This window comes from Macaca thibetana, chromosome 17 (genome assembly GCF_024542745.1).
Source record: "Macaca thibetana thibetana isolate TM-01 chromosome 17, ASM2454274v1, whole genome shotgun sequence".
Taxonomy (NCBI): Eukaryota; Metazoa; Chordata; class Mammalia; order Primates; family Cercopithecidae; genus Macaca; species Macaca thibetana.
In genome coordinates, this window is record NC_065594.1 from 21,498,940 (window position 1) to 21,526,667 (window position 27,728).

The window sequence follows — 27,728 nt, forward strand, 5'->3', positions numbered from 1 at the left end:
ACTCACCACATCCCAAAGAAAATGAATGTTCTGTGGTTCCTCTTTCTAGGGTCTCATAGGATCAAAGTTTCCCCAGGTTGCAAGGGCTCTCAAAAAAAGGTATGTTAACTCTCTTGAAGTTTCCAAATGTCAGTGTACCTGGGGATTTTCCTGGAGGCCCTGTTATGCAAATTCCTGGTCCCTGGTAACAAGATTTGTGATGTAAGTCAAGGATGGGGCCCAGGAGTCTGTATTTTTTCCAAGACCTCACCCTCTCCCCAAGGGATTTCTTGAGAGACGTACCTGGTCAACTCTGAAATCAACTTCTATAAGCTTTTCTTGGCACAGAGTAGAAATCTATATCCCTAAAGTACCACCCTCTAGTTCTAACAGTCACATGGAAAAAAATGGATTTCTCTTCCCCATGATAGACCTTTAAGTATGGGAGATGACTGTCATCATTTCCAGAGTTTTGTGTAATTCAGCCTAACTACTTCAGTCATTTCAACTCTTCTTCAATACACAACACATACACACACATAAACTCATACAAGGTTACTGAGAATAAAACGTATGCCAGCAAATACAGATTAGGGTGATATGACTCAGGAACAATGTGTGTGAAAAAGTTTAAAGATTTTAGCAGATAGTAAACTCAGTATGCGTCAACAGTATGAATCATTACCAGAAGAGTAGGAGAAGGAGCAGGAGAGGAGGAAAAAGAAGACAGAAAAAGGAAGAACAAGAAAAAAAATCTCTGCCTCTGGTTGTTGATGGTATCAAATGAGATGCTGATTATGCAGACTTCCCCTAATGTACTCTGCTGTCATGTACAGTTCTTTGATCAAATATCTTCCACTTCCCGGAATACCAGCTCCACTCCTCCCCCAAAGCAACGAGCTATTTTCAAAATCATTTATCTTTCAAGATTCAGCTCAAACATCAAGTCCTCAACTGCCCCGGGATAACTTACCTCTCTCTCCTTTGAACTCCCAGTGTTCCTTACACAGCTCATCATACTCAATTGTTTACACATGGCTTACTGCACCTATGCCTTCTAATGTGCTGCCTGCATGATTTCCTTAGATATTATTCTTATTGTTTCGTATCTATCTGTCCTAGAATATGAGCTTCATGAGGGCAGCTTCTTTTTTTTTTTTTTTTTTTTGAGACAGAGTCTCGCTCTGTTGCCCAGGCTGGAGTGCAGTGGCCGGATCTCAACTCACTGCAAGCTCCGCCTCCCGGGTTCACGCCATTCTCCTGCCTCAGCCTCCCGAGTAGCTGGGACTACAGGCGCCTGCCACCTCGCCCGGCTAGTTTTTTTGTATTTTGTAGTAGAGACGGGGTTTCACCGTGTTAGCCAGGATGGTCTCGATCTCCTGACCTCGTGATCCGCCCGTCTCGGCCTCCCAAAGTGCTGGGATTACAGGCTTGAGCCACTGCGCCCGGCCAGCTTCTGTCTTTTTTATTGCTATATCTCTGGTGCCTGGAGGAGTGCCTGGCGCATAGTGAGCACTCCTGGGGAAAGATAATTAAAAATGAAATGTCCTCCTAACCCAGAAAAGCTTTCTACAAAGGTAAAAGGAAAACAGTTTTATTATTAAATAAGCATTAAACCAGAAAGTGATGCACATTACAGGCAATCTGCTAAAGAAATGGCAAAGACCAGAAAGAATTCTCACTCTTGTATAGCTAAGTGGCTACATCCCATTACCGTTAGTTAGGCTTTGCAATTTGGAGTCAGACAACAACTGAAGTTAGACCCCTCTCCTCTTAGGAAACCGGAAGCTAAAGCCTTAGCTTCCTTGTTGATTACATTTAGAAGAGATGACACCCAGGTCCTTGAGGAAACACTCCAGATTGTGAGGTAGCCCAGAGGTTTATTTAGCCACTAAAAAGATTCACTTACATAGAAAAGGGCAGGGAAACCATTCTGAAACAGAAAAAAGGAGTTGGTAAATTTCTTCACTCATTTTCGACAGGAAGATCTAAGCTTCTCATCTTACATTTTTATTTGCTCTTTCTGCACTTAATCACTACATGTTGAAAAAGTAAAAACTAAAATCAGATTGTTTTCCCTGTAATTAACTATAAACACCTAAGGGCAAGAGCTATGTCTTATTTTCCTACACAACACCAATATAGCGTGCACTCAACAAATGTCTGTGGAAAGAAGGAAAGAAAAGGAAAGAAAGAAAAGAGAAAAGGAAGGAAGGAAGGAAGGAAGGAAGGAAGGAAGGAAGGAAGGAAGGAAGGAGTGTTATGCCCAGACCGTTTATTCCCCGAAGAAGACCACTAGAGTCCAGAGTCAAAGCTAAGCAGCAAGGATCTTTATTACAGGTTCGAACCTGGAACTCTCACTCGCTCGCGAAACGAGACGGGCAGGAGAGCTCCCCCACTGAGCTCCGAGCAGTGTTATATAGTCTAAGAAAAGTGGGCATAGAGTTATTATACAAATCAGATATATGATTGGCTAGTGTTTGAACAAGGCGATTTGGCTAACTATGATTGGTTCCCGCCATTTCTGATATTTCGGTTCAACCTTTGAGGCGGGAGAGCAGGTTTATGGCAGCAAGAGTTTATCTTACTTCAACATGTCTTGTGACCTTGCCTCAGAACTTACAAAATCTCTGGTACGTGCAGAAAAACAGATACTCACAGAACTTACGAAATCTCTGGTACGTGCAGAAAAACAGGTACTCACAGAACTTATGAAATCTCTGGTATGTGCAAAGATTAGAGAGCAGAACAAAGGGTGTAGCGTGGTGGGGGGCGGGTACATATCTATCTTTGTGTCCTTTCAGGAGAAAGATGATTTTGACAACTGTAAAATGATCTCCACATTAAGGACTAAGCATTAAGGGAAGAGAATCAAATACCAGATAAGCTGGGCCTATCATAAGAATCATTGACTCTTTGTAAACCATCTCTACATGTACATTTAGTTATGCATTGGGTAATGGTTGAAGTAGATATCTAGGGTCCTTTCCAAAACTGGATTCTACAATTCCCGGGTCATGGGCTTGGATTATCTCCAGTTGGCCTGCTTTTGTAATTGCCTAGTGGGTTCTTCTTGTCTACTGCCCAGATAGAGCTGATTTATGAAGGCAGGGGAATTGCAATAGAGAAAGAATTTTACACACGTAGAGCCAGCTAAACAGGACACAGGAATTTATTATTACTCACATCAGTCTCCTTGGAAATTCAAAGGCTAGGGTTTTTCAAGGATAAAGAGATGGGGGCACAGTTAGGCCATGGGTGCTTGCTGCTGATTGGTTGGGGGTACAATCATAAAAGTGTGGGAAATGGTCCTCATGCACTGAGTCACTTCTGGGTGCGGTCACAGGAGCAATTAGTGGATCCAGGTGGAGCCAACAGTGTCAGACATGCATAAAACTTGAAAAGACATCTCAAAAGCCAATCTTAGGTTCTACAATAGTGATGTTGTCTGCAGGAGTAATTGGGAAGTTGCATACCCTGTGACCTCTGGAATAATGGCTGGCAATCGTTTATGTCTACACCTTAGCAGAATTCAGGCTCCCATCCTCCTCCTAGCCTGGTGGTCTCTCATTAGCTTTACAAAGGTGGTTAAGTTTGCAAGGAAGGTATTATCATTTAACCTATAAACTAAATGTCTCCCAAAGCTAGGTAGACCCAAGCCCAGGAATAATTAAGGGCAGTTTGAAGGCTAAAGGCAAGATGGGGGTTGGTTAAATCAGATCTCTTTCACTGCCATAATTTTCTCACTGTTACAATTTTTGCAAGGAAGGTTTCACTTCTCTCTCCTTCTCCACCTCCAAAGCTCCCCCCTCTTAAGTAGGGAGAATTCATTCGCACGTTTTTCAGAGCTCTGCACTGTAATTCATTCAGAGCCAGAACTTTCGGCTCATTTACAGCGGATGCATGCTCTCGCATAATCTCTACACCCATCTTGGGCTTCAATTTTCTCTTAACAATGTTCATTCTACCCTATTCAGTCCAAAGATCACTCTCCTTGACAGAGAAGACAGGACTAAATGGGAGGAAAGGAGTTCTGTTTTCTTCATGTCATCCATCAACATCACACCACTGGCCTCAGGCAGCGAGCCTCTTCCTCCCTTATTCTTGCTCTAAATTTAAGAGCTCTCCGTTATCTTTACTTTTTTTTTTCTCTAAGCCTCAGCTCACTCTGGTCTTTGGTCCTTCTGATCTATTACTGGTTCTTGCCTTTCTTTCACATAATCTTTGGCAGCGTGCCTCTTTCCACTTTTTGGCACGTCTTTTTAAAACTCCGAGTTTCTCAGTGGGAGTGTGCAGCCACCTTGGCTCTGAATGTCTTTTCCTTTTGTCTGCAGCATGGACAACATGTGTGATTGCAAAGATAGAATTATAATTTTGAAAGCTTACCAATTCTTTTGAGTTTCCTCTTGAGAAGTAGAATTAAAACAATCTTTTCTTGAATTCATTAAAACCTGCCTTCTCCAATTGTTGAGTACCTATCTTAGCATTCCAAGCCTTCTCCCTGCTTGGCTAGCACAAACCTTAAAAAGACACACGCACTTCCTCAAAAGATTCCTTTGTGCCATAGAAGTGAAGTGCAGGAGGCAAAAAGACCCAATGGTTTTTTTCTGACAATGGTCTCTGTAAAACATCTCAAGAAACCAATTAAAGAGGATGGTAGTAAACTTGAAATAAAAGGGAAAGTTGCTAAAGATATTGTGGTGGTAGAATTGATCATCCCTGCCAATCAATTATGCAGGGATAATTACGAGAAGAGAGGAAGACTGTTGAGGCCTGCATGTATACATGGCCAGGTGATCTAGAAAATGGTGATAAGGTAGGAAGAAAGAAGGACCAACATTTTTAGTAATGAAGAGAGGAGTTGAGAAAGTATCTTTTCATTCAAAAATAATATAGCATTTCCCTGCTACTCTCCTACCTTGCATTCACATTTACCTTTTAAGAGCACTTATCCCATCAGTTTGTCTACCACCTATCCTATGAAGTAAAGTGGAGATAAGAAGTTTGTCTAAGGTTTCAACATTAGTGAGTGGCAGAGCTACATTCTCATATCTTCCAGAAACCCAGTGGTTCCCCTTTTCCAAAATGCTATGGCTCATGGCATTGCTAACCATCTGCAGGGATTAAAGGACAGGCATTGCCAACTCCCTTTTTGCCTGTAAAGGGGCAAAGCCAGCCCTTTGGTTTGCATCAGCAGCTGCTATTGGCGGGGCTTGGGGCTATTCATAACTGATTAGCTTAATATGATATCCTTATCCCAGGAATCTTTCTATCCTCGATTACCACACCTGGGGTTGGACAATTAACTGGGACAAATTCCAAAACATTGAGAGAAGTTCTGTTCCAGGGTGTTTCTCCTCTCCTATATCTTGTCTCCCACTTCCGAGCAGCAACCACACTAGTCTTCTCTCTCTCTCTCTCTCTTTCTGTCTCTGTGTGTGTGTGTGTTCTGAGGTGAGCAGACCTATAAAAACCTACTCCCAAAGACCAAGGAAGGTGAGGAGCTGAAGAAAGAAGCTGACAATTCCAGATTCTCAGAATGAAATACTTAATAGGGATTTATGAACAGAAGCCATATCTCAAGTGGCTGCGAATGGTGGATCCCTACACTACACTGTTACCCCACAGACCCAGGGCTTACAAATCATAGGGAATTTGCCTAAGGGGAAGATGTATGTGTTTACGAGAACATCAAGGTTATTTTGACTTAAGGGCAGGAATTATTGGTAATTACACACTCTTAACAGTAGATAAAATAGAAATTTTAGAGGCATTTTCAGAACTGGGATTAATCAGAAGTCAACATATCAGATTAGTATACAAGATGGAGTTACTCTAGCCTCTATATTCTCCCTCCTCAATGTCCCCTAAACACATGCTCACCACCATCACTGCATCACTGTGGCTTGCTTTAAATGTCCCTGCACCCAATCCTTCACCAACCACCACTATACTTATTTCTTTCCATCTGTAAAAAATTTCCTCTTTTATCAAATCCATTCATTTACCAAATACTTATTGAATCACTACTACGTGCTAGGCACCGTTCACGAAACTGAGAATACAGCATTGAACAAAACAATGTCCCTGAGCTCATGGAATTTTATTCTATAGTCTTTGAAACTCTTTATTGACCACACCAAATCTCCCTTCCTCTGAAATACTACAAATTTTGTCTTTATGGCTACATCACCATCAATGTATTTACACAGGCTAGAAATATGAAACTCATCTTCGATTCGTCAGTCTCCATCTATATCTAGTCATTCACAAAGTCCCCTGTTTTTTAATATCCTGAGAATTACACATGCTCATTCTTTTGTCCTCATCCATACTCTCACGGCTCTAGCTCAGGACTCTCATCATGGGTCACCTTGAACTGATGTAATCACCTCCAGCCTTCTAGCAGATTGCCCTGCTTCTGGGCTTTCCTCCCTCAAACCTATCTTTCTTGGGTCCACTCATGATTTATTTAAAATAAAAAGCTAAATCTAATCAGGTCCATGCCCTGCTTATAACCTTTTAAAAGTTCAAGCTACTTGATATGGTACCAAAAGCTGTTTGTGTTATGTTTCTTGTCTCATTGCTTTGCATAGTTTCTATCTCATTTTTCCCACACTCTCTCTCTCTCTTTCTGTGTGTGTGTGTGTGTGTGTGTGTGTGTGTGTGACTCATACTAGAGTTCTTTAGTGGCTGGTTTGTACAATATTGTAGTCTCCATGCCTAGCACAGTGCCTGGCCTATATTAGTTCCTTACTAGAGTTTGAATTGAACTGGGTTTTTGCTATTGTTTTATATTTCTTTGTGTCTTTGATCTTAAGCTTTCATATGTCTGTGTCTTCCTTCTTCAACTGCAGAGTGTGTTCCTTGTGGGGATAATTCGGGTTATTTACAAATGTTCTTGTTCTCTTCCTCCTTTGTACATTGCAGAAAATTGTAGGATTTTCTTTCCCACACTTTTAAAATTAGGAATAGCCACATGATTTGTTCAGGCCAATGACATGTGAACGGAAGTAGCATGTGTCATTTCCTGGAGAAAGCATTTCATTGCCTCGCACAGAATACTGCCACCATCTCCTCCTCTTGGTGTATGGAAAGCATAAGAACAAACAGAGCCTTTCTCAGTCCTTGACTGACTAAGGTGAGCAGAGGCTTCTGCTGACCTGTGCATGAAGTGCAGCATGGGCAAGAAACAAGTGTTGCTAATCCAAGGAGAGGTAGGGGCTGCTTTTTGTAGTCACCATAACCTAGCCTATTCTGACCGCTCCATTGCCTGAGGACAGGACCTGTACCACTTAACTTTGTGTCTTCATTGTGCCACATTTAAAACAAACTCTAGACATATATTTAAATGTTGATTTCTGATTTTTTTTAATTTACAATGTCCAATTTCAAATATCCCTCTCCCATCAGTTTCTGCTCTCTCTATACTAAAGCACAATTTCTACTCATTTTAGCTCAACTATGCTTTCTAAAACATAGAAATTTCTAATCAGTTCATAATCTGGTGGCGGTCACTGGTGTAACATTTTGTAGAGAACGAAATGTCACCCCCCGATGACTGACGATGATTCCTTCAGCTAAGCTGTGGTCAGTGTCCTCCAGGGACGGTGAGAAGGACTGCTCGGACCACATGCCCTGCAGCTGAGCAGCAAAGCAAAGGGGTTGTAATAAATCAGCTTCCTAGGGGAGGTGCGTGTTGCAGTACAGCTCTCCCTATAGCCTCTGTCCCAGCAGATGGCACAACAACATGGCAATAAATGTCATGAAAATGCTTCTCCCATATGCCTTTATATGGCTTAAAAAAAAAAAAAAAAAGCCGGGCGCGGTGGCCTGTAATCCCAGCACTTTGGGAGGCCGAGGCGGGCGGATCACAAAGTCAGGAGATCGAGACCACGGGGAAACCCCGTCTCTACTAAAAATACAAAAAATTAGCCGGGCGCGGTGGCGGGCACCTGTAGTCCCAGCTACTCGGGAGGCTGAGGCAGGAGAATGGCGTGAACCCGGGAGGCAGAGCTTGCAGTGAGCCGAGATCACGCCACTGCACTCCAGCCTGGGAGACACAGCGAGACTCCGTCTCAAAAAAAAAAACAAAAAACAAAAAACAAAAAAAAAAACCTTCACTTTTGAGCATGTAATTCTATAAGCAGAAAAAAATAATAATCCTCTGTGATCCTTTTTAAACTCTATTGTTAAACAAGGGAATATTTTTAAAGGGAGGGAGGAATTCCAAATCAGAGCCCCTTCCTTAAAGGAATGCCTAATATGTATTTATTCTCTCTGCAATCCTCATGGTAACTGGAGAGGCATATTCTTTCTCCGTATATAAATGTTATTATACCTCACTCCGATATTATTTCATGCACATCAGCACGGCGCTAGTTTCTAGATGTGCTAGTCCACTGAGTTATTAAAAAAGAAGAGCCCACAACTTTCTATTTTCTTCAACCTGCCGATAGTTCTAACACAATTCCTTTTCCTTCCTCTGGCAGCCACACTTCCAAACACGTCCTCTTATAGCTGGACAAACAAGTCCAGCTAATTACAACCTATCTGCTTAATACCCTGAAATTTAAAATTGAGCTTGTAGGCACTGTTTTTATGATTACATGTTTTTAAAGTTTTTACATGTTTTAGAAGTTTTTAGCCAGAGTTATCACAGAAATTTGAATTTTAACTTGAATTTTTCGGCTTTATAAATGTCAAGGATTTTACTTCAAAATATGTCTACATTTACTATAACTACAACGTAATTTTTCTAAAGATACTTTCTGAAAGACAACCAAATCTCAAAATTAAATATGTGGCCTTCTTGATTTTTAAAAAATCAATCTAAAGAAAAAAATGCAACGTTTCCTTTGAACATAAAGTATTTAGGGACCACAAGAAATGTCTCTAGTGTGAAAACATACAAAACATGTACAAAAAATGTGAGTTCTCAGGCCTATCCTGTGAATGGAATAAGATCTCCTGACCTGTATTATCTACAACCGTTAGCAGCAGTGAATCCGTACTGGTCTGCCCCAACCTCAATTCTTGCTTCCTCAGAAGTTCAACCAAGGGGCATAAGGCAGAGAGACTGAGACAAGTTTTAAAGCAGGAGTGAGAGTTGATTAAAAAGTATTAGAGGCCTGGCACAGTGGCTCATGCCTGTAATCCCAGCACTTTGGGAGGCCGAGGCGGGCGGATCACCTGAGGTCAGGAGTTCAAGACTAGCCTCACCAACCCCGTCTCTACTAAAAATACAAAATTAGCCGGCCATGGTGGCACATGCCTGTAATCCCAGCTACTCGGGAGGCTGAAGCAGGAGAATCGCTTGAACCCGGGAGGCAGAGGTTGGGTGAGCCGAGATTGAGCCACTGTACTCTAGCCTGGGTAACAAGAGCGAAACTCCGTCTCGGAAAAAAAAATTAGAGCAGGAATGAAAGGAAGTCATGTACACTTGGAAGAAGGCCAAGTGAGCAACTTGGGAGATTGGGTACATGGTTTGGCCTTTGACTTGGGGTTTTATATGTTGGCAGTCTTCTGGGGCCAACGATTTCCTTGGGGTGGGCTGTCTGCATGCGCAGTGGCCGGCCAGCACTTGGGAGGCACCGCAAGCCCAATGTGTTTACTGGAGTCGTGCATATACTTACTTGAGACGTTCTTCCCTTACCAGTTGAACGTTCCTGGAAGGTCATGTATCAGTTAAACTTTGCCATTTTGCCTCTTAATGCACATGCTTGAGCTTTCTCGCCCAAATCCTTAGATCTTATCAGAAGCTGCTGACCACCAGTTTCAGGTGTTCCTATCTATTGGGAGACTGCCTTTCCCTGGCACGGGCTGCAACCAATTATTATTTTAGAGAGTCAGCTTAACAACTGGCTGACCGGCCGGGTGCCGTGGCTCATGCCTCTAATCCTAGCACTTTGGGATGCTGAGGCGGGCGGATCACCTGAGGTCAGGAGTTTGAGACCAGCCTGGCCAACATGGCAAAACCCTGTCTCTACTGAAAATACAAAAATGAGCTGGGTGTGCTGGCGGGCAGGTGCCTGTAATCCCAGCTACTTGGGAGGCTGAGGCAGGAGAACCTCTTGAACCTGGACGGCAGAGGTTGCAGTGAGCCGAGGTCGTGCCACTGCACTCCAGCCTGGGCAACAGAGTGAGACTCTGTCTCAAAAGAAAAGAAACAACAAAAAACACTTGGCTGACCATCACCTGATGGTTGCCTGACATTCCTGGTGGTGGGGCAGGGGGGTCTCTCCTGGCCGGCTCCTATCTGCCTATCTACTATAATATAACTAAGCCCAGTAGTAGAGGAAATCCTTTATTTTGTTAAAATAGGCCACTGGGTAGAGGTTGTTGCTTTGCACTTTTTAAGATCTATCAACATAATACTAAGAATAAAACACAAAGGAAAAAGTGATAAATCCAAACACGAAGGTGTTTAAAAGTTTATTAAATATTTTATTACACATCTGCATTGCCTAAGGTTTCTATAACACACACCTTACATTGGAATGATCTGTTTCTTGTTTTTACTTTCTACAAAAAAAAAAAAAAAAGGGATGTTAAAATTAAGTATAGAAATGGTGGAACTTTGGGATTTCCTGTCCAGAGTTATCTACGAGTCAGGTTTTATTCCAGCTGATTCAACATGGCAGATTAAATGTGAAAAGTAAAGTGGTGGGCTCCCTTAGGCAGCAACTCTTGCTTCTTTCCTGGTTACCTCTGCCTACATAGATAATTGATCAAGAAAGATGCTTACACCCCCACACATATTCTAGATAGTTTTGGTCATGAAGTCACAAGTTTCCATATCTGCACAATTTTTAAAAGATAGAACTACACATTTGCACAAAATCTTGGAGTGGGGGGTAGGTCAGGCAGTGGAGGAGAAACTGACACCAACTTCCCTGAGAGCTTCCAAAGTAAGAAAGCATCCGTTTTTCCTACATCAACTCCTGGTTGCATGCTGGAAAATGCAGCAAGTGAGGCACACCAAGCATAGACACAAAAATCCGAACACAACCGTAAGGTAGCCAGGCCGGCAGGTGTAGGGCCAAAATGGCTGCACGCCATCACAGTAAAATGTCTGCTACAGCCGTACATTGACAATCAGTTTGGTGATGTTTCCAACACGGGCTGGGGGACTGAGTTTCCCCCATATAAGGCAATGACAAGGATTTCAAATGGACCAAACATTTTGTATTAGTGTCAACAGCATGAACACAGCTTCATCTGGCAGAGGAGACGCAACCAAGAATATCTGCATTATTTACTCCAGAGACATTGCCTGACACCATCTGTTCTCTGTCACCTCCCACCCATCAATGTGGCGCTTTCCTAGCGCACCCTTGCCCAGCTCTGTGAACCCCTCAGTGATGTATTTTGGCCCAAGAATTTCAAATCCCCATGTTTTCCTGAATAAAGAGATTTGGAAAGTTCATTTCAACAGAGTGATTGGTAACACAGAAGATCTCTTAATGCCGCAAAGTATTATTGGTTGTCCAGCTGCAAAGATGATTTGTTGTGTTTACCTTTATTCTAGGATTGAATACAATGCTTTCGCTATACAATGTGGTGGCTGGGGGATGGTGAGGCGGAGGGGACAGAGGGACTGAGCTAGAGTGCACAGCATAGAAAATCAATACTCTTACACTCCAGGGTCTGTGAACTGGTTCAAGGTCACAGAAGTGAATAAGAAAGCGAACTAACTAGCAGTAGGAAATAGGTTGCACAGAGCAAAGAAAAAACAAATTTCTGAAACACCTACAAACCACATATGATGTCTATATTTGTGTCTAGCTGATTTGTATACAAACATTGGCCTTTCTGGAGATAAACTGTTCCCCTCTGAAAATCACGGTAACACTATTAGTAAGTCAAGACCCAAACAAGAGCCAACAGTCATGACAGTACTATATTTCATCTATATGGCCGGGAAAGGGGAATTAAAAGGAGGCCCTTCAAGAGAGAAAACCCCAATAACTTTTCATTAAAAATAAAAATGACCGATTTGTACAAGAGTAGTTCAAAATTTATTTATAAACTTGTTTAAAAGAATATAAGACATTTTTCTTTTGTGCATATTTGTACCGCAGATTAAGAAAGTAGGGATTAAAATCTAAAAAGACCCCCAAGCTTTCCAAAACCTGATCTGAGAATTAGATAAGAATGTGTCACTTAGAAAGACAAGCCTAATGCTAGCATTAGGGACAGCATTAGGAGATATACCTAATGTAAGTGACGAGTTAATGGGTGCAGCACAACAACACGGCACATGTACACATATGTAACAAACCTGCACGTTGTGCACATGTACCCTACAACTTAAAGTATAACAAAAAAGAAAAAAAAATATTTCATAAAGAAAAAAAGAATTCATGGGGCAGAAAATGTAAGGGGTTCTGGAAACAGAGAGTTTGAAAGTCCAGAAATGAGCTATAAATAAACTGCTAAAAAAAAAAAAAAAAAAAAAAAAAAGACAAGCCTGTAGCACCCATAGCTCTGATTAACCTGAAAGCATCAAGCGACTTCCTCTTTTTCTACCTTACCAACATTAATTATACTTCCAATTAGAAAAATAATGTAGCATTTCCCTGGCAGTAGAGATTACATGAGTTCAGTAATCAGCTCCTCCAAACACGCATAAATGAGGACAGGGAGAAGCCAGTCACTCCTGACTGCACGGTCAAGTGTGTGGGCAGTTGAAATCAAGGTAAAAACAGTGAAGCTGAACAAAATCACATTAAGAAAAAGCATCTCATGAGGCTTTTCGAGGTCAGTTGATGAAGGCCAGATAGGAGTCAATATTTTCTCATATACCCTGGAAGAAAAAGAAAACGAAAATAACCACAAGCAGCAAAATAAAAGTCAAAGCCTCTGTAGTCAAAAATGAAGTTCCTGCAAAGAACGCTCTTACTGCATCAAGCTAAAATGACCATTTTTAAAAATTAACAACTGAAATGACCATCGAAACTATTTTCTTTCAAGTCACATTGCATTTGATTCCCAAAATAGTCTTGGTCAATAATGTAATGGTTTGTCAAGTGATGTCTTATTGGCTGTGTTCTTAGACTAACAGAAGTCACAAATAATATAGTTCGAAAATGTTGTCACCCACCTCCACAGTTACAGCTAAGACAGGAAGAACACATGTGGAACAGAGCCATTTAAATGGAAATGTCTCAAGTAGGGTTATGCTGTATTATGCAGGAGAAAGGTGACTTCTAAGAGGACCTTGAGGTAGGGAGATAGACTAATGAGTCTCCACTCACACCATGTACAAAGGGTCAAGAGACCTCTATCAAGCCTTCCGCAGTGCTGGGCCACGTTATGTATGGAATACACACTATTGCTGTTTCTTCTAACACTTGGGGAAATTAAAATCTCAGGTTGCCTCATTGGTCATAGGAAATGCTGAACTGCCCTTGAAGACATAGGATTAAGAGTTTCCACAGCATCCCAAAGAGCCTCACCTGCTGTATCAGAGGAAATATCATTTAAAGGGATTTGTTTAAGTGACCCACCTTAGGTGCCTCAAAAAAACTAATAGAGGACCCTAGAAAAATCAAAATGTATTTTTTTACATATAAAAGCAATTATTGAATAAATGTATATGTTAAGAAATATGAGAAGACTGATTTAAATTAACAATCATTAAAAAATAAAAATCAGTCCACCTAACATACACACTTATTAGGGGCCTACTGCTTAAGTGTCTATATGACATTTCAAGAAGCCACTGCTTCTTTCCATGGCTTGGTTTTATCGTAATTTTTGCCTTCTTCCTTTTTCTCTCTGGCTCTGACTTTTTACTAGTTCTGCTATTTCCTCCAAGCCTCTGTAAATTGAGGCATAACTTTCTTCTTTCATTCCTTGGAGAAGCTCAGTCCTCATCTATCAGTCTTTAAATGGTGACATGTCCTTAATTTAGTAGTAATTCTAACATATTAATACAAGTTGTTAATCTATATATTAATTGCATCCACTTGTTATTTGCAAAACATGTCCTAAATAAAAGTTTAATTTATGTCCTCTCTTCTTACTTTTGTATGATATTCTTTTATGAACAGATGTTTTAAAATTTAATGTAGGTACAGTTACTTTTTTGGTTTTTTTTTTTTTCTTGGTTTATACCTTGGGTCTTACAAAATCCTTTCTCAGCTCTATTTTATAAATAGCCTGTCTTATTTTCTAAAACGTAAAAGTCTTCCTTCCTATTTAGAAGCTTTAATCCACTTAGAAATGTTGTGAATTATGTCGGGACCTAATTCCATGTAAGTACTCAATCGTCCCAACAGCATTTGTTGAAGAGTCTGTTTTCCCCCAGTGATGTGCTCTACCCCTTCTCTCATACAAAAAAATTTAAAAATTCAGAAATGTTGGGTGTGCTGGTACCAATTGCATACCACACTAAATACACAATTAAGTTCCCATCTATACTTCTTTGTCTTTAGGAATGAATTGGTTACTCTTGGTTCTTTGCTTTGATTACAATTTATTTGAATCTATAACTTATTTGAGAGCTCATTCCTATCAATTAACAAGGTATAACTCTTCATTTATTTATTCCACAGTATCTTTCTACAAAATTTTAGAATTTTTTTTTTCTTTTTTCTTTTTTTTTTTGAGAAAGAGTCTTGCTCTGCCACCCAGGCTGGAGTGCAGTGTAGCCATCTCAGCTCACTGCAAGCTCCGCCTCCTGGGTTCATGCCATTCTCCTGCCTCAGCCTCCCGAGTAGCTGGGACTACAGGCACCCGTCACCATGCCTGGCTAATTTTTTTTGAATTTTTAGTAGAGACGAGGTTTCACCATGTTAGCCAGGATGGTCTCGATCTCCTGACCTCATGATCTGCCTGCCTCAGCCTCCCAAAGTGATGGGATTACAGGTGTGAACCACCATGCCCAGCCAATTTTAGAATTTTTTAAAAAGGCTCATGCATATCTTTGATTGGATCTTTTAGATTTATTTATTCCTAATGTGTAGAAATGTAGTTTTTACATATTGATCTTATATCTACCAACATTGCCAAGCGTTTTTTTCTTCTAATAATTTGAATGTAAATTCTTTTGGATTTTTTACATAAATAATTGTATCATCTGTGATTTATAAAGGTTTTTTCCCCCTTTTCAATCTTTATATCTCTTATTTAACAGAAATATTTTTAACGTTTTTTTATTATTATACCGTTTTGATCCCTTTATGAGGCAAAGAAATTTCCCTTCTATTCCTAGTTTGCTGGAAGATTTTACCATGAGAATTGTAATTTAGCAAATGCTTTTTCTGTACTCATTGAGATGATCATATGGAGTTTCTTTTATAATTTATGAGGTGAATTATCTCAGTAGGTTTTTTGTTTTGTTTGCAATAAGCCAAGCTTGCAATTCTGGCATAAATCCTATCTCATCAGGGTATGTTATGCTTTTTCATATTTATCCTGTCAAAATCTTGTGATTGTTTGGAATCTATGTTTATAAGTGATACTGAGTCTATTTTTTTTCTATACAGTCTTTGTCTAATTTTAATTCAAAGTCACATTTACCTGCTTATTCATTTTGGATAATACTTCCTTCTTTTTAATCAGAAAAACTTTCTAGACATTTGAAATAATCTGTTCCTTGAACGTTTAATAGAATTTTGCTCTACTATGTACAGGCCTGGTCTTTGTTTAATGGGAAGACAGTACGACATTGCTGTTGATAGTGTTTGTATCACTTTGCATGTCCACCAATGATGTATAAAGTACCCTTTTCCCCACAGCCTTGCCGACAGAGTATATCGTCAATCTTTTAGGGTTCTTTTTGCCAAATAATTGATAAGAAATGGCATTTTGGTCTAATTCTTTTTCAAGTCTGCTTGGTTGTCTTTCATTGTCGCCTATTTTTTGCTCATTATTTCAAATCCAATTTTTATTTCATCAAATGTTTTTTAAATTCAGTATCTAATCATTTTAGCAAACGAAATCATCTGGCCCTCAGTCTGTCTGTTGTGTTTGTGATGTTGAATCACAACCACTTGTTTCCTTGTGTGTGCGGTAAGTTCCAGTTATTGTTTTATGCCTGGGATACGTCCGTGAACACAACAATCCAATGGCCCCGCCCTTGTAGAACGTGGAACATACATCAATCACCACAGGGAGAGGTGAAGAGTAAACAGTCAACAAAACGTACAAGGAAATTATGTTTTAAAAGTATCTTAGAAGTTGAAGAGTGCTGTAGAAAAAGGGAGGGGAGCCTAGAAAGGGAACTGCAGGAGCCAGAGTGAGAGGACAGGTAGCAGCTTTAACTAGGATGCCAAAGTAACCACTGAGACCGTGGAATTCAAGAAAGTAAATGAAGGAGGACAAACCATATGGATATTATGGAGAATAGTATAGACAGAGCAGCCAGTGTCTCAGCAAGAAAGCTGGTATGGCTAGAGAGAAATGAAGAAGGAGAGCCAGAGGCCTAAGAAGGGGTCTGGATCATGCAGCACCTGGTAGGCTGCTGGAAGGACTTTGGCTTTTACTAAAAGTGATTTGGAGGGGTGGTGGGAGCCATTGGAGGGGTATGCAGAGACAGAATCTGACTTCTGTCACTCTTGTATTGAGAACAGACTGTAGGTGAGTAATTGTGGAAGGAAGGAAACCGTCTAGGAGACTACTGCAAGTATCTGGATGAGCACTGAGAGAGGCTGGAAGCAGGATAATGATGATGAGGATGGTGAGAAGCTGTTGAATTGGATGTATTGGGAAGGAAGAGTCAAGAGGATTTGTTGATGGCTAGCTGTGTGGGTGTGAGAGAGAGATTGCACCATTATGGAAACAGGAAAATGTGCAGATAAAGCACTGGGGTAAAGGGGATCAAAGGTGAGGTTTTAGACATGTTAAGGCTGAAATGTGTATTACATACCTTGGATAAGTAGAGATGTGTTGGGTAGGCAACTGGGTACACAAGTCTGGAGTTTGGAGGAAGGGGTCTGGGCTTGAAATAGAAACTTGGGAGTCATGAACATATAGCGAGCATCTAATTTCGTAAGAATGAAAGAGGTCATCAAGGTATTAAGTGAACATCAGTTCAGAAAGTGGTCCAAAGTAGATCCCTGAGGCACTTCACTGTTGAGAGGGCAGGAAGATGCAAGGAGTTCAGCAAAGAGGAATGAAAAGGGGTTATCACAGAGGTATATGAAAACCCAAGAGAGTACAGTGTCCCAGAAGCTAAGTAAAGAAACGGTTTCAAAGAAGAGGGAGTGATTCACCGTGACAAAGAATGGCGAGCAGTCAAAAGATGAAGATTGAGAAATAATCGTTGGATTTTGCAATGTGAACACTTTTAGTGACCACGAAAAGAACATTCTTTTTGATGGGTAGATTCTAAAACCTGGTAAGAGTGGGTTTAAGAAAAAATAAAGAAATTAGAGATAGCAAGGATAGGCACCTTTTAATGTTTTAGTCTGAAGGAGGACAGAGAAACAGGGCAGTAGCAAGAGTTCGGAAATGTGCTATCAACAGAATTGATAATTGATTTATATTTTATGCTGATGGAAGTGTTCTAGTTGAGATGGAACATTCAGCAATTCAGTAGAGAGGAGAGAGTATTATTAGAACAAAGTCCTCCAGGAGGTGGAGAAGATAAATCACAAAGCAAAGCAAGCACAGAAGTGCAGATGTCTGGAGGTCAATACAGGTGAAGGTGGGCGCCTGAGGAACTTCCCAGATGTCTCTTGCTGCTTCTTTTAAGTAAGGAAAACACTGATAAGCCCTGTGGTCTTGGATATGGCCATCCTACTAAAAATTTCACCCAGTCATCTTCGCTATTACATCATGAGAAAACAATGCTCCTCTCTTTGATCTGTGAGGAATCTAAGCAGAGATTTGTGGCTCACCAAGGCCTGCCAATAGTCATTGGTGAGCCAGATTGCCACATCCTCACGTCCTCAGAAGCCTATGTGATATCCATTTACGCCCTCCCATCATCTTCCCCTCAGCCGCAGATAGATACTTTCTAAGTTTTAAGAGCGTTTCCATAGAGAAGAAATGACAACCATACAGTGTGTTTCCAAGCCCTGACAAAATCTCAATTCCAATCACGTTTCACAACTAAGTTATACAAGCTTGGATAATGTCTTCAACTCACAATGGCCCATTTTCCACATGACTCCTACTCACATATTGTTACAAGACAGTATGTGTACATCGCATCGCACAATGCAAAGATCCTGCGTTTCAGTTATTTTCTCTGTTCCATACTGTCCCTATTCTGAATGCCAGAGTGTAACAAATGAGCATATATTAGGGATAAATAGATACATCCAGGAAGCGTTCTCTGCAAATTTGCTTATGTTCAATTATCTTAAATATGTATACATTTATAAAATCCATTCATCCATTTAAACTACTAGATTACTAGATGTGTTTCAAAGGTACATGCTATAAGATTTCTAACAGATTGAGTTCTCAAACATGATCGTTGGTCTGTCGAGTATTTATTAAAGGAAGATCTTCTCTAGACTTTCTAGGTCAGCAAGCACTTGATTATTTTGTTGTATTTTCACCAGTTGACAGATTTCTATCTGATGTGTGTGTATATAAAGGGAGTGAGTGTGAGAGAGAGAAGGCAGTTACGCACTTGGACTTCAATTAAACTGTGAGGCCTATGGTCTTCAGTTTTTTATTTTATACACATTGCAAACCTCACAATTATATATATTCCAAAGCTTTGGTGCTCGTTCAATAATATATTGTGCACACAAAATACATTAAACACATATTACAACACAGCTGCAAGGTTTTCATCACAAATATGTAAGGATATTTCATTTTTTAAAAGTGCCTTTTGCTATAGGGTTTTTAAAAAATCATTTTGTAGTGAAAAATTAACTACTGGTTTCTTTGATGTGTTAGTTTGACTGAAAGAATGTATTACTAGAGAATGCTTATTATTTTTATAACCATATTTCATTTAAAATCTTTCTGAAAAAAAAAATGTTCATTTGTTTTTTTGTAGGTCTGGGCAAGGGATGATAAAAAGCCTTAGAGTCCAGGCAATCATGCTGAAAACAAAGGGCAGGTGTCATTTTTTATTGTGATTGGCCAGAGCTGAAATCAGGACTTTCTCCCTCTCTCAGAAGCTATTGTGGAATTTACAGTAATCCCCCTGGCTGACTGCCCATCACACTGCTGAACAGCATAACAACAACAAAAACATAATATCTGGGGAGAAGGCCAAAACATATATTAAAAATTCTCATTGTTTTTATTCTTCAACATTCAAAGATGATTTTTTTAAGAGAAAAGAAAAAACTCACCCAGCTGTTACCGCTATTCATATTCCAACAGCCTCCAGATTGCTCGAGGCCACCTGGTTGACTTTTGCCTTGGAGTCGGTCCAGAAAAGCATTATTTACCCTTTAAAACAATGAAAAATGTGTGTGAGTAGAAAACTTGCTGCAGAGCTGAGAGATTTCTGAGAACCTAATGTGTTGTGTGAACTGACCGTGGGGATAGCTTCCCGGCTTCAGCTCAGAAGAAATCTACAGAAACTTCTCTTCATACTAACCATATGACACGCTATTAACCGCTCTTTACTGGAGATGGTGCCAATCTTGGCTCAAGCCAAAGAGGGTATGAATTCTTAACCTGGGAGTTTCAGGCACTCATCTCCTACCAGTTCAGCAAGACCCTAGTTCAAGAAAGAAACTACAGCCCTCAGAGTCATGCCAGGTATGAACCTCAGAGGCTGGAGAAAGACAGAAGCCTCAGCACGAACCAAAACATGAAGAAGAACCAAAGATAGCTCTATGGCATTATTGTTGCAAGATAGATGTCCTTCCCATGTTCCCTGCACTCCACTGCCAGTCTTGCTAAAGTGAACCCCACACATGAAAAGCAGAAATGGAAGGTAGTAGGGTGATGGTTATATTATTCTATTTCTGGAGCTCGCTACCTGGTTGGTCACTTTATAATGAATCATTATAAATATCTGCTTTATGGACCTTTTTGTGTTTCATATTACAATTTTTAAATTTAAAATAATAAATCACAGGTAACACCATGTTCTCAGTTGCCCATGTATGGCTGAATAGAGTCAGGGACTTGGAAGCTGAAGAAATGGCACTGCAATAGGTACCCTATGATATCAACAGATTATTTAGGAAGTGCAGAAATAAGACTCTAAGCTTCTTGGAAGCAGAAACACAACGCCTGGTGCATAGCAGCAAATATACATTTATGGAAGGACGGAAGGCAGGAATCAGTCACAGGAGCCTCTCGTTCAGTCATGAAGATAAGCAGAATGTGGTCATGGTGAGTGGCTACAGGCCAGTGACTGGGGAGGTTTGGGAACTTTGTGGAAAATAAAGGCTGGGTGGCAAAGTCAAAGGCTGGAGGGGGTTTTTGTCTGACTGTGCTTGCTCAGTGCTAGCTAAGATGCCATCCGTGTGTGGGTTCAGTTGCTGTTTCTCAACAACTCTAGGTCCCATCGGGCTGTGGTTCCACCTCCGCTATTGTAAAGCTTCTTTCCTGTCTTACCATAAAATCCATCCAAGTGCCATATTCTAGTCAGCCTGTCTCACTGCCAAGCTCCATGTTTAAGTCACCTTCTCTGAATCTGTCAGCATGCAGATAGAATAGTATCCAACTTCGCTGGAGACTCGACTATCAAGAAAAGGAAAATGACCCTGCTCCCCATTAAACAACACAACCACTGGTATCCTGGACTGCCTACATGCCTGGGGCTGTTCTTATCCAGTCTTTTTTGTCATTAACAAAGATGGGCTTTCATTCAGCATCCTCCACCCCACACCCAAACCACTGCAAGGCTTGTTAGCTCTACCTCCTGAACACATCCTAAATTCACGCTTTCCTTTCCATGGATACCATTCTAGTTTAAATTACTATCTCCTCTTCACCTTGCTAGTGCTTTCACTCCCACCTTCCGTAATCTAGTCCCCATACAACAACCTTACTAGATTATGAAAGAAATCTTGTCTTCCTTTAGCTTAAAATTCTCCCATGACTTCCCATTGGTCTTAGAATAAAACTGGCTTATAAAATGTGTTATCTTGCTCCTGCCTACCTTTCCTCCCTCACTGAGTATTATTCTCTTCTTCATTCACTATAATCCCAATTTTTGTTTAATAGTTTTAGAAAGTGCATACATGCTCCTGCGGTCAAAGTTGTGCTCTGGGTTTTCTTCTGAGGGTTAATTTGGATAAAAACTATTATTCAGGGATGCTTTAAGTTTGAATAAATCAATTCAGTTCATCCCAGTTTTCACCTCACGGCCCAAATCCTTTCAAGTCCTTGACCCCCATGCTCTCTCGTTTCTTGCCAGAGTTTCTACTTGTCTTCTCCTACTCAAATACTTACAACGGGTCAGGTCCAGGTGCACCCAAGCTCATTACAGGTTCACTGAAAAGCTTGTCAGGAATCTCACAGCTTTCTATTATAACACTCAGAGTTGAGTTTTCTGCAATGTGAACTTTTAAACTGTAGAAAGCACGTTGTCTTTTTGATGCCAATAAAATTGTGCCTCTGGAGAAAACCTAATTTACATCCCCTACACACATACTATATAGCTTGTGGTGTTGCCTTGAGTAAGAATGGACACGGCTATTTTATTAAGAGTTCATTGAATATGTAGTCTCACATGATAACATGGAAAAGCTCATGGCACGCTTTGAAGGCAATACAAATGTAAGCTCTTTTCAAAAATTGATGAAGAGCATTTGGATTAAATTTGGAGCTATACATTTATTGGATCTATTTAAGTAGAATCAAAAGAAAGAGAAAATAACATATAGAAATTAAACAGCCCCACCAATATTTAGGTATTCAATAATACGGAAATAAAGAATGAGAGCCAAGATTCCTATAACAAAAAAGTTATCTTTTCCACCTCTAATCAAATAGCTTGGGTGTTTATTAGGTGCCCATCAAAGATAAATATTTTAGCAATGGAGCCTATTAATGTGACACATCACTGTTTAAGATGCTTAAAGTCTTACAGTTCAATTAATCCTCAGAAGTCCAGAGAAATAACTGGCTACTACTGGCAATCAGTTTATAAATACAATATCAAGTGTTTTTTTAAACAGAAAGTATTTTAAAGAAAAAATAGGCCAGGTGCAGTGGCTCATGCCTGTAATCCCAGCACTTTGGGAAGCCGAGGCGGGCGGATCACCTGAGGTCAGGAGTTCAAGACCAGGCTGGCCAACAGGTGAAACCACATCTCCACTAAAAATACAAAAATTAGCCGGGCATGGTGGCATGTGCCTGTAATCCCAGCTACTCAGGAGGCTGAGGCAGGAGAATCACCTGAACCTGGGAGGCAGAGGTTGCAGTGAGCCAAGATCCCACCACTACACTCCCGCCTAGGCAACAGAGTGAGACTTTGTCTCAAATTAGAGAGAGAGACAGAGAGAGAGGAGGAGGGAAGGAAGGAAAGAAAACAGTAATAAAATGACTAAATTATGGCCTACTTTATAATAAATAGTTAGCATCCTTCCCCACCACCATCTTATCCAACAATATAGCCTAACCAACATATCAGAGTTTTGATATTTCCTTAAATGAGAAAAAATATATAACTCACATTTGTAGTTTTAAAACTATTTTGACTGGACTATGGGAACAACATAGTCCAGCCAAATAAATGTGAGCCCGCCGCCCACAGTTAGAGGCACCATCAGAATAGGGCACTTCCACTGAACGCTTTTTAAAGTCTCTCATTTAGAAAATGAAACCACCATAACTTAAAAACACACATTAGTGACAGTGAGAAGGTTAAATACATAAAAGAAGCCATTCACTATCAAAAGAATTTGTTCCTTTACATTGTGAAAACCCTTACATTCTTCTCCAAGATACTCAAGTACACCCCTAAAGAACTCCAACAACCCGTGTCCCCCCTAGAAATCTTAGCATAATAATGGCAGACAATATGGTGCTTATTAGCACTGTCCCAACAGTAACATGATATTTTACTAGGTATTCTTAAGTCTGACATTAGGATTAAGATGGAGAGTGCTCAGACTATTTGAAAATTACTTAATGGTTCTAAGATTTTTTTCTCTAATGTATTTGTCAATATTAAATAACTTTAATGAGTTTTTGTCTGAGCTTTTGTACTCAAGTATGGGTATCTGACCATCTATATTAACGTAATTATTCTAATTAAGTCTATAAATGGTACAGCATCATCTCAAATTAGGATGCTCTGTCCCATGGAAGGAAAATTAAACATACCCTAATTGAACACACAGCTTAAGAACATGATTCAGTTTCCTAATGTGAGTTTATGCCACCTATCCAAGAAAATTGGATATTTGTGTGCATGCACATTATGTACACGTGTGTGTGCTCATATATGTAGCAGCTGGCATACCTCATACATATATCACATCTCAACAACAGATTTAAATGTAATACACATTCCAAAACCATAATAATAATGTTACTGTAATGTTTTCCTAAAACACTGTACAAACTTTGTAGGTAATTGATTTAACCAAGGATGCTTATTTTATCAGCCAGTTATACCTCCTGTGTTCAGTCTGGTGGACTTTGGCTCTTTCTTCCTCTTGCTGCTGCCGCTTAAGTTCCAGTAATTCACTCTAGGAACAATAAAAGTTTTAAAATATGGTTTTCAATTAACATGGTTGTATAGAAGACACCCAAATCAATTACATATTTAACCTCAACTGGTACAATATTTCATTTTTGAAACTTTTACTTAAGTACTATTTGGATGTGAAATTATTTTCTTATATACGTAGGTAGCAAATAACTGTGGCTTAGTCAAACAGAATTGCTCTGTGAGTGTAAAATCGCTAGATTAAAAGCCAATGTGCATGGTCAAGATACTAGACCAATAGGTACAACACAAACAGAGAAAAATACAATGTAAGTCAAATTCATCTATGTCTTACAGAGAAAAACAAATCAAATTAGTTCCTTCAGGAATATCACACAATACTATTTCTTGGTATTTCTCTAGCATTTCTTTCCTAATAAATTCATAGCAACTTACAAATAAATATTGGACTCAATCTTGTAGTACAATTCTCTTAATAAAACATTCTCTATCCTGGAGAATAAGCAATCACCTATTATTGGTTAGTTACTTCTTAATACCAGCAGAACTTTGAGATCTCTGGAGGAGATAGTTTGCTTCATATAAATCACATTATTATAACTACATCTTTAGCTTCCAACAGTCTGCTTATCTTCTGGGAAGATGCAACTTAACTTCCAGACCCAGTTACTATGTTTACAGTATTATACCAAAGAACCAATCCCAGGATTTCTCTAATACCCAACTGTCTACCCTAAGGCAGAATAAATTTTAATCCCATTTCAAAGACAAAAAAAATGCAAAGAGAAGAAAATTATTAGGCCCAAGTCATATACCAGTGCCTGAGTCAGAGAGACTTTCTGGTAGAGAAAATACTGTGTCTTAATCAACACATACCAATAAAAGGTTGCTATTGTTGTTTTAACTCCCAAACTTCCTTGATGAAAAGTATACAAAAAACTCAGAGTTTAGGTTGACATTTTATTAACTTTGTTCAAAGACCCTCTAATATTCCACAGTCCCCCAAAATAAAAAGACTTGTTTCTTATACTGTGATATTCCAAATAAATTGCTCATCAATCCCTAAAGCACATTACTTAACTCTAATTCCTACATAACACCAAGGGGAAATCATTGAATAATATTTGAGTTTTTGTATCAGTGAATAATATTTGCCCACTCGATAAGCATTTATTATGCACCTAGCTGCCAAGTTTTATGCTCAAGTCTCACTCTTGTACAACAGGATCGTTTTTTAGTCTACCAAGTATTAGTACTCCTTATCAGTACTACCAAGTATACTGATGTGAAAGAAGCTCCTGTCCTCTCCCTCGTCTCCACAATCATTTTCAATTCCTGCATGTGGTTTCGTCAGTAATTATCTTCTTCTTAATAGTATGCATGTTTATTCATTTCTTAATGTTTAAAAACCTGTATCGTCTTTTGACTACCTACAATGGAAAAAGATTGATGTCTCTATTACTACCTCCACCCCATCCCAACTTCCTCTCATAGTACACCCCCAGCCTCATTCTCTTACAACATTTCTTTTTTTAACATTCAGTGTGGTGAGAGAGGGATCTAGAAATCCTATAGCTCCTCATTCAAGTTTCTAATTCATCCTCCTGTTTTCAAGTCTAGGCTTCAAAGGTACCAGGTGCCTCCGATTCCTGAACTTAACCAACTTCTGTCTTACTGCTTCTTGCAAATGAGTTCTGGCTTATCCTGCTCCACTAAATCAGTTACCACTGACCACCTAGTTCCAGATTTAAATTTTTGGCTTGTATCTTTGCTGCAGTCTACTAGTCTGTTCTTTTACTCTTGTTGGCTTATGGCTTTTTAAAAAAATTCCTGTATTTTTAGTGGTATATGGGGAAAGAGTGATAAAACATAAGCAAATGAAATGCTTTTGATGTGCAATGTTTAACCAGAAAACCTTAATATTTTCTAATATAAGTTTTACCAGAATTGTATTATTTGATCCTAACAACAATTGCAAAGGTAGGCAGGCAAACAAAGTATTATGTGGTAAATGAATGAGCAATATCATCCTCACCTTACAGATGAGGAAACGGGATCAGAGACAAGTTTTAGTAACTTGTCAAGAGCTAAATAGCTTATTAGTAGCAAAATAAGGACTGGGGCTTATATTTTCTTGTATCTAATAATCTTCTGCAGGATGCATTCAAAATAAATGGTTGGAATTGAGGATATCTTCATGGTGGTTCATCATACTCAAGTATAAACAGTCACGTCCAGAACTATAAGACCCATTCACATTCAAAAGCTTTAGCAGAATATGTGGTAACCCAAGCACAAATCTAAACCCTTCTTGCCAAAGGAGGCTGATTATTCTCACATTGATTAACCCTATTTCTCCAAGGACCAACTTCTGGTATCTGGCCCATTTTGAGTTTAATACAATGAACTCTGAACAAACTAAACTCTCCTTAGTTCTGGAGTATGACACAAAGACAAAAAAAGTATATATATATATATATATATATATGCATATTATGACATGTCACTTTAAAATAATTTTTTTTTTTTTTTTTTTTTTTGAGACGGAGTCTCGCTCTGTCACCCAGGCTGGAGTGCAGTGGCCGGATCTCAGCTCACTGCAAGCTCCGCCTCCCGGGTTCACGCCATTCTCCTGCCTCAGCCTCCCGAGTAGCTGGGACTACAGGCGCCTGCCACCTCGCCCGGCTAAGTTTTTGTATTTTTAGTAGAGACGGGGTTTCACTGTGTTAGCCAGGATGGTCTCGATCTCCTGACCTCGTGATCCGCCCGTCTCGGCCTCCCAAAGTGCTGGGATTACAGGCTTGAGCCACCTCGCCCGGCTAAAATAATTTTTAAGATAATTTTTTCAGACTTGGCAAAATGATCATGAAACTTGTCTGAGAAAAAAAAAATGCAATCGTAGCCATAAAAAAATCCTGAAAAACAAAAAAATGAGAAAGAACCAGCTTCATCAAATATTGAAAGACATCATATGAGAACACGTGGATGGGGACAACACACACTGGGGCCTGTTGGAGTGGAGGATGTAGGGGGAGGGAGAGCTAATGGATGCTGGGCTTAAAACCTAGGTATTGGGTTGATCTGTGCAGCAAACCACCATGGCACATGTTTACCTATGTAACAAACCTGCACATCCTGCACATGAACCCCTGAATTTAAAAGTTGAAGAAAAAACATGTCATAAAACTATAGTAATTAAAACAATTCGAGTCTAAGAAGAGACGTGATACATATGGAGATGTAGTTTATCATAGAGTTGTTGTGCTAAACCAGTGCAGGAGACAGAGTTTCATGAATGATGATGGACTAGCCAACTACTGTAAGAAAGATCAAAACTGGATCCTTAACTTTGATTAAATAAATTTTATAGAAGTCTAAGATTTGAGCCTAGACGATGGGAATAGAAGTTTTCAAAGGCGGCACAGGTGAATTTATTTATAAACTTGGAGTGAGGAAGTTCCAGAAGTTATAAAAAGAAAAAGACTGATAAATTTGGCTGCATGAAAATTCAAACCTTTCATTTGGAAAAAATACCATAAAATTTAAAAATGAACTGTTAATGAATGTTTAGGATACACAAAGGCTAATTCCATTTTCATTTATTTATTCATTAAATATCTGAGTGTCTATTATGAGCCAGGCTTGCATCTACATGATAGGCTATAGTAGTGAACAAGATAGATGTGATCCTTGCTCCTTTAGAGTTTATGTTCTAGAGAAAGGCAACCCATAAACAAGTGAGAAAAATATCCAACTATAATCCCAGGCAGAGGATTAAAACACACTGATGTGAGATTCAGTAGCTCAGTGACTATTTTAGGTTGAGACTCAGGAAATGTCCCAGAAAGCGGGTAAGGACTTCACATAAACCAATGAGGAAAAAACCACCAAACAGAAGAAGGGCCAAGGGATAGGAACAGGCAGTTCACAGATAAACTACAGATTGCCTGTCCGTTCAAAATGGTCATTATCTTCACTCAAAATCAAAGAAAAATTAAAACAATGAGATAAAATGTTTCTATTGCATTGAAGAAAATCAGAAAAGTTTGACAGAAAACACTCTGGTATAGCATCTAAATTAGTGAAACCGAATTTGGTTTTTGGAGGTCAATTTAGCAATAAGCATCAAAATGTAAGATGTATACATCCCTTGCAGAAGTGTTCAAAGATGTATGTATATGAATAGTCA

At 39.6% G+C, this 27,728-nt stretch overlaps 2 protein-coding genes across 8 annotated transcripts in view; one reads left to right on the plus strand and one right to left on the minus strand.

Annotated features, from left to right (window-relative positions):
- DNAJC15 (DnaJ heat shock protein family (Hsp40) member C15) overlaps positions 1-27,728 on the plus strand; it is a 354,888-nt gene that overhangs the window by 103,268 nt on the left and 223,892 nt on the right. The gene's annotated exons all lie outside the window — the stretch shown is intronic.
- The window catches only part of EPSTI1 (epithelial stromal interaction 1), a 225,984-nt gene that overhangs the window by 102,039 nt on the left and 96,217 nt on the right, over positions 1-27,728 (minus strand). For 5 of the 7 annotated variants that reach the window (XR_007720730.1, XM_050766209.1, XM_050766208.1 and 2 more), the window contains 2 exons: positions 23,485-23,558; positions 19,251-19,350 (listed from right to left, as the gene is read on the minus strand). Coding sequence is in view for 6 of the 7 variants with exons in the window: in XM_050766209.1 (XP_050622166.1) it covers positions 19,251-19,350; positions 23,485-23,558 (174 nt within the window). In the remaining variant the exon portion in view is untranslated. Of the gene's footprint in view, positions 1-10,384; positions 12,788-19,250; positions 19,351-23,484; positions 23,559-27,728 lie in introns of those variants that run through there. The other 2 variants (XM_050766214.1, XM_050766213.1) reach the window with 1 other exon arrangement.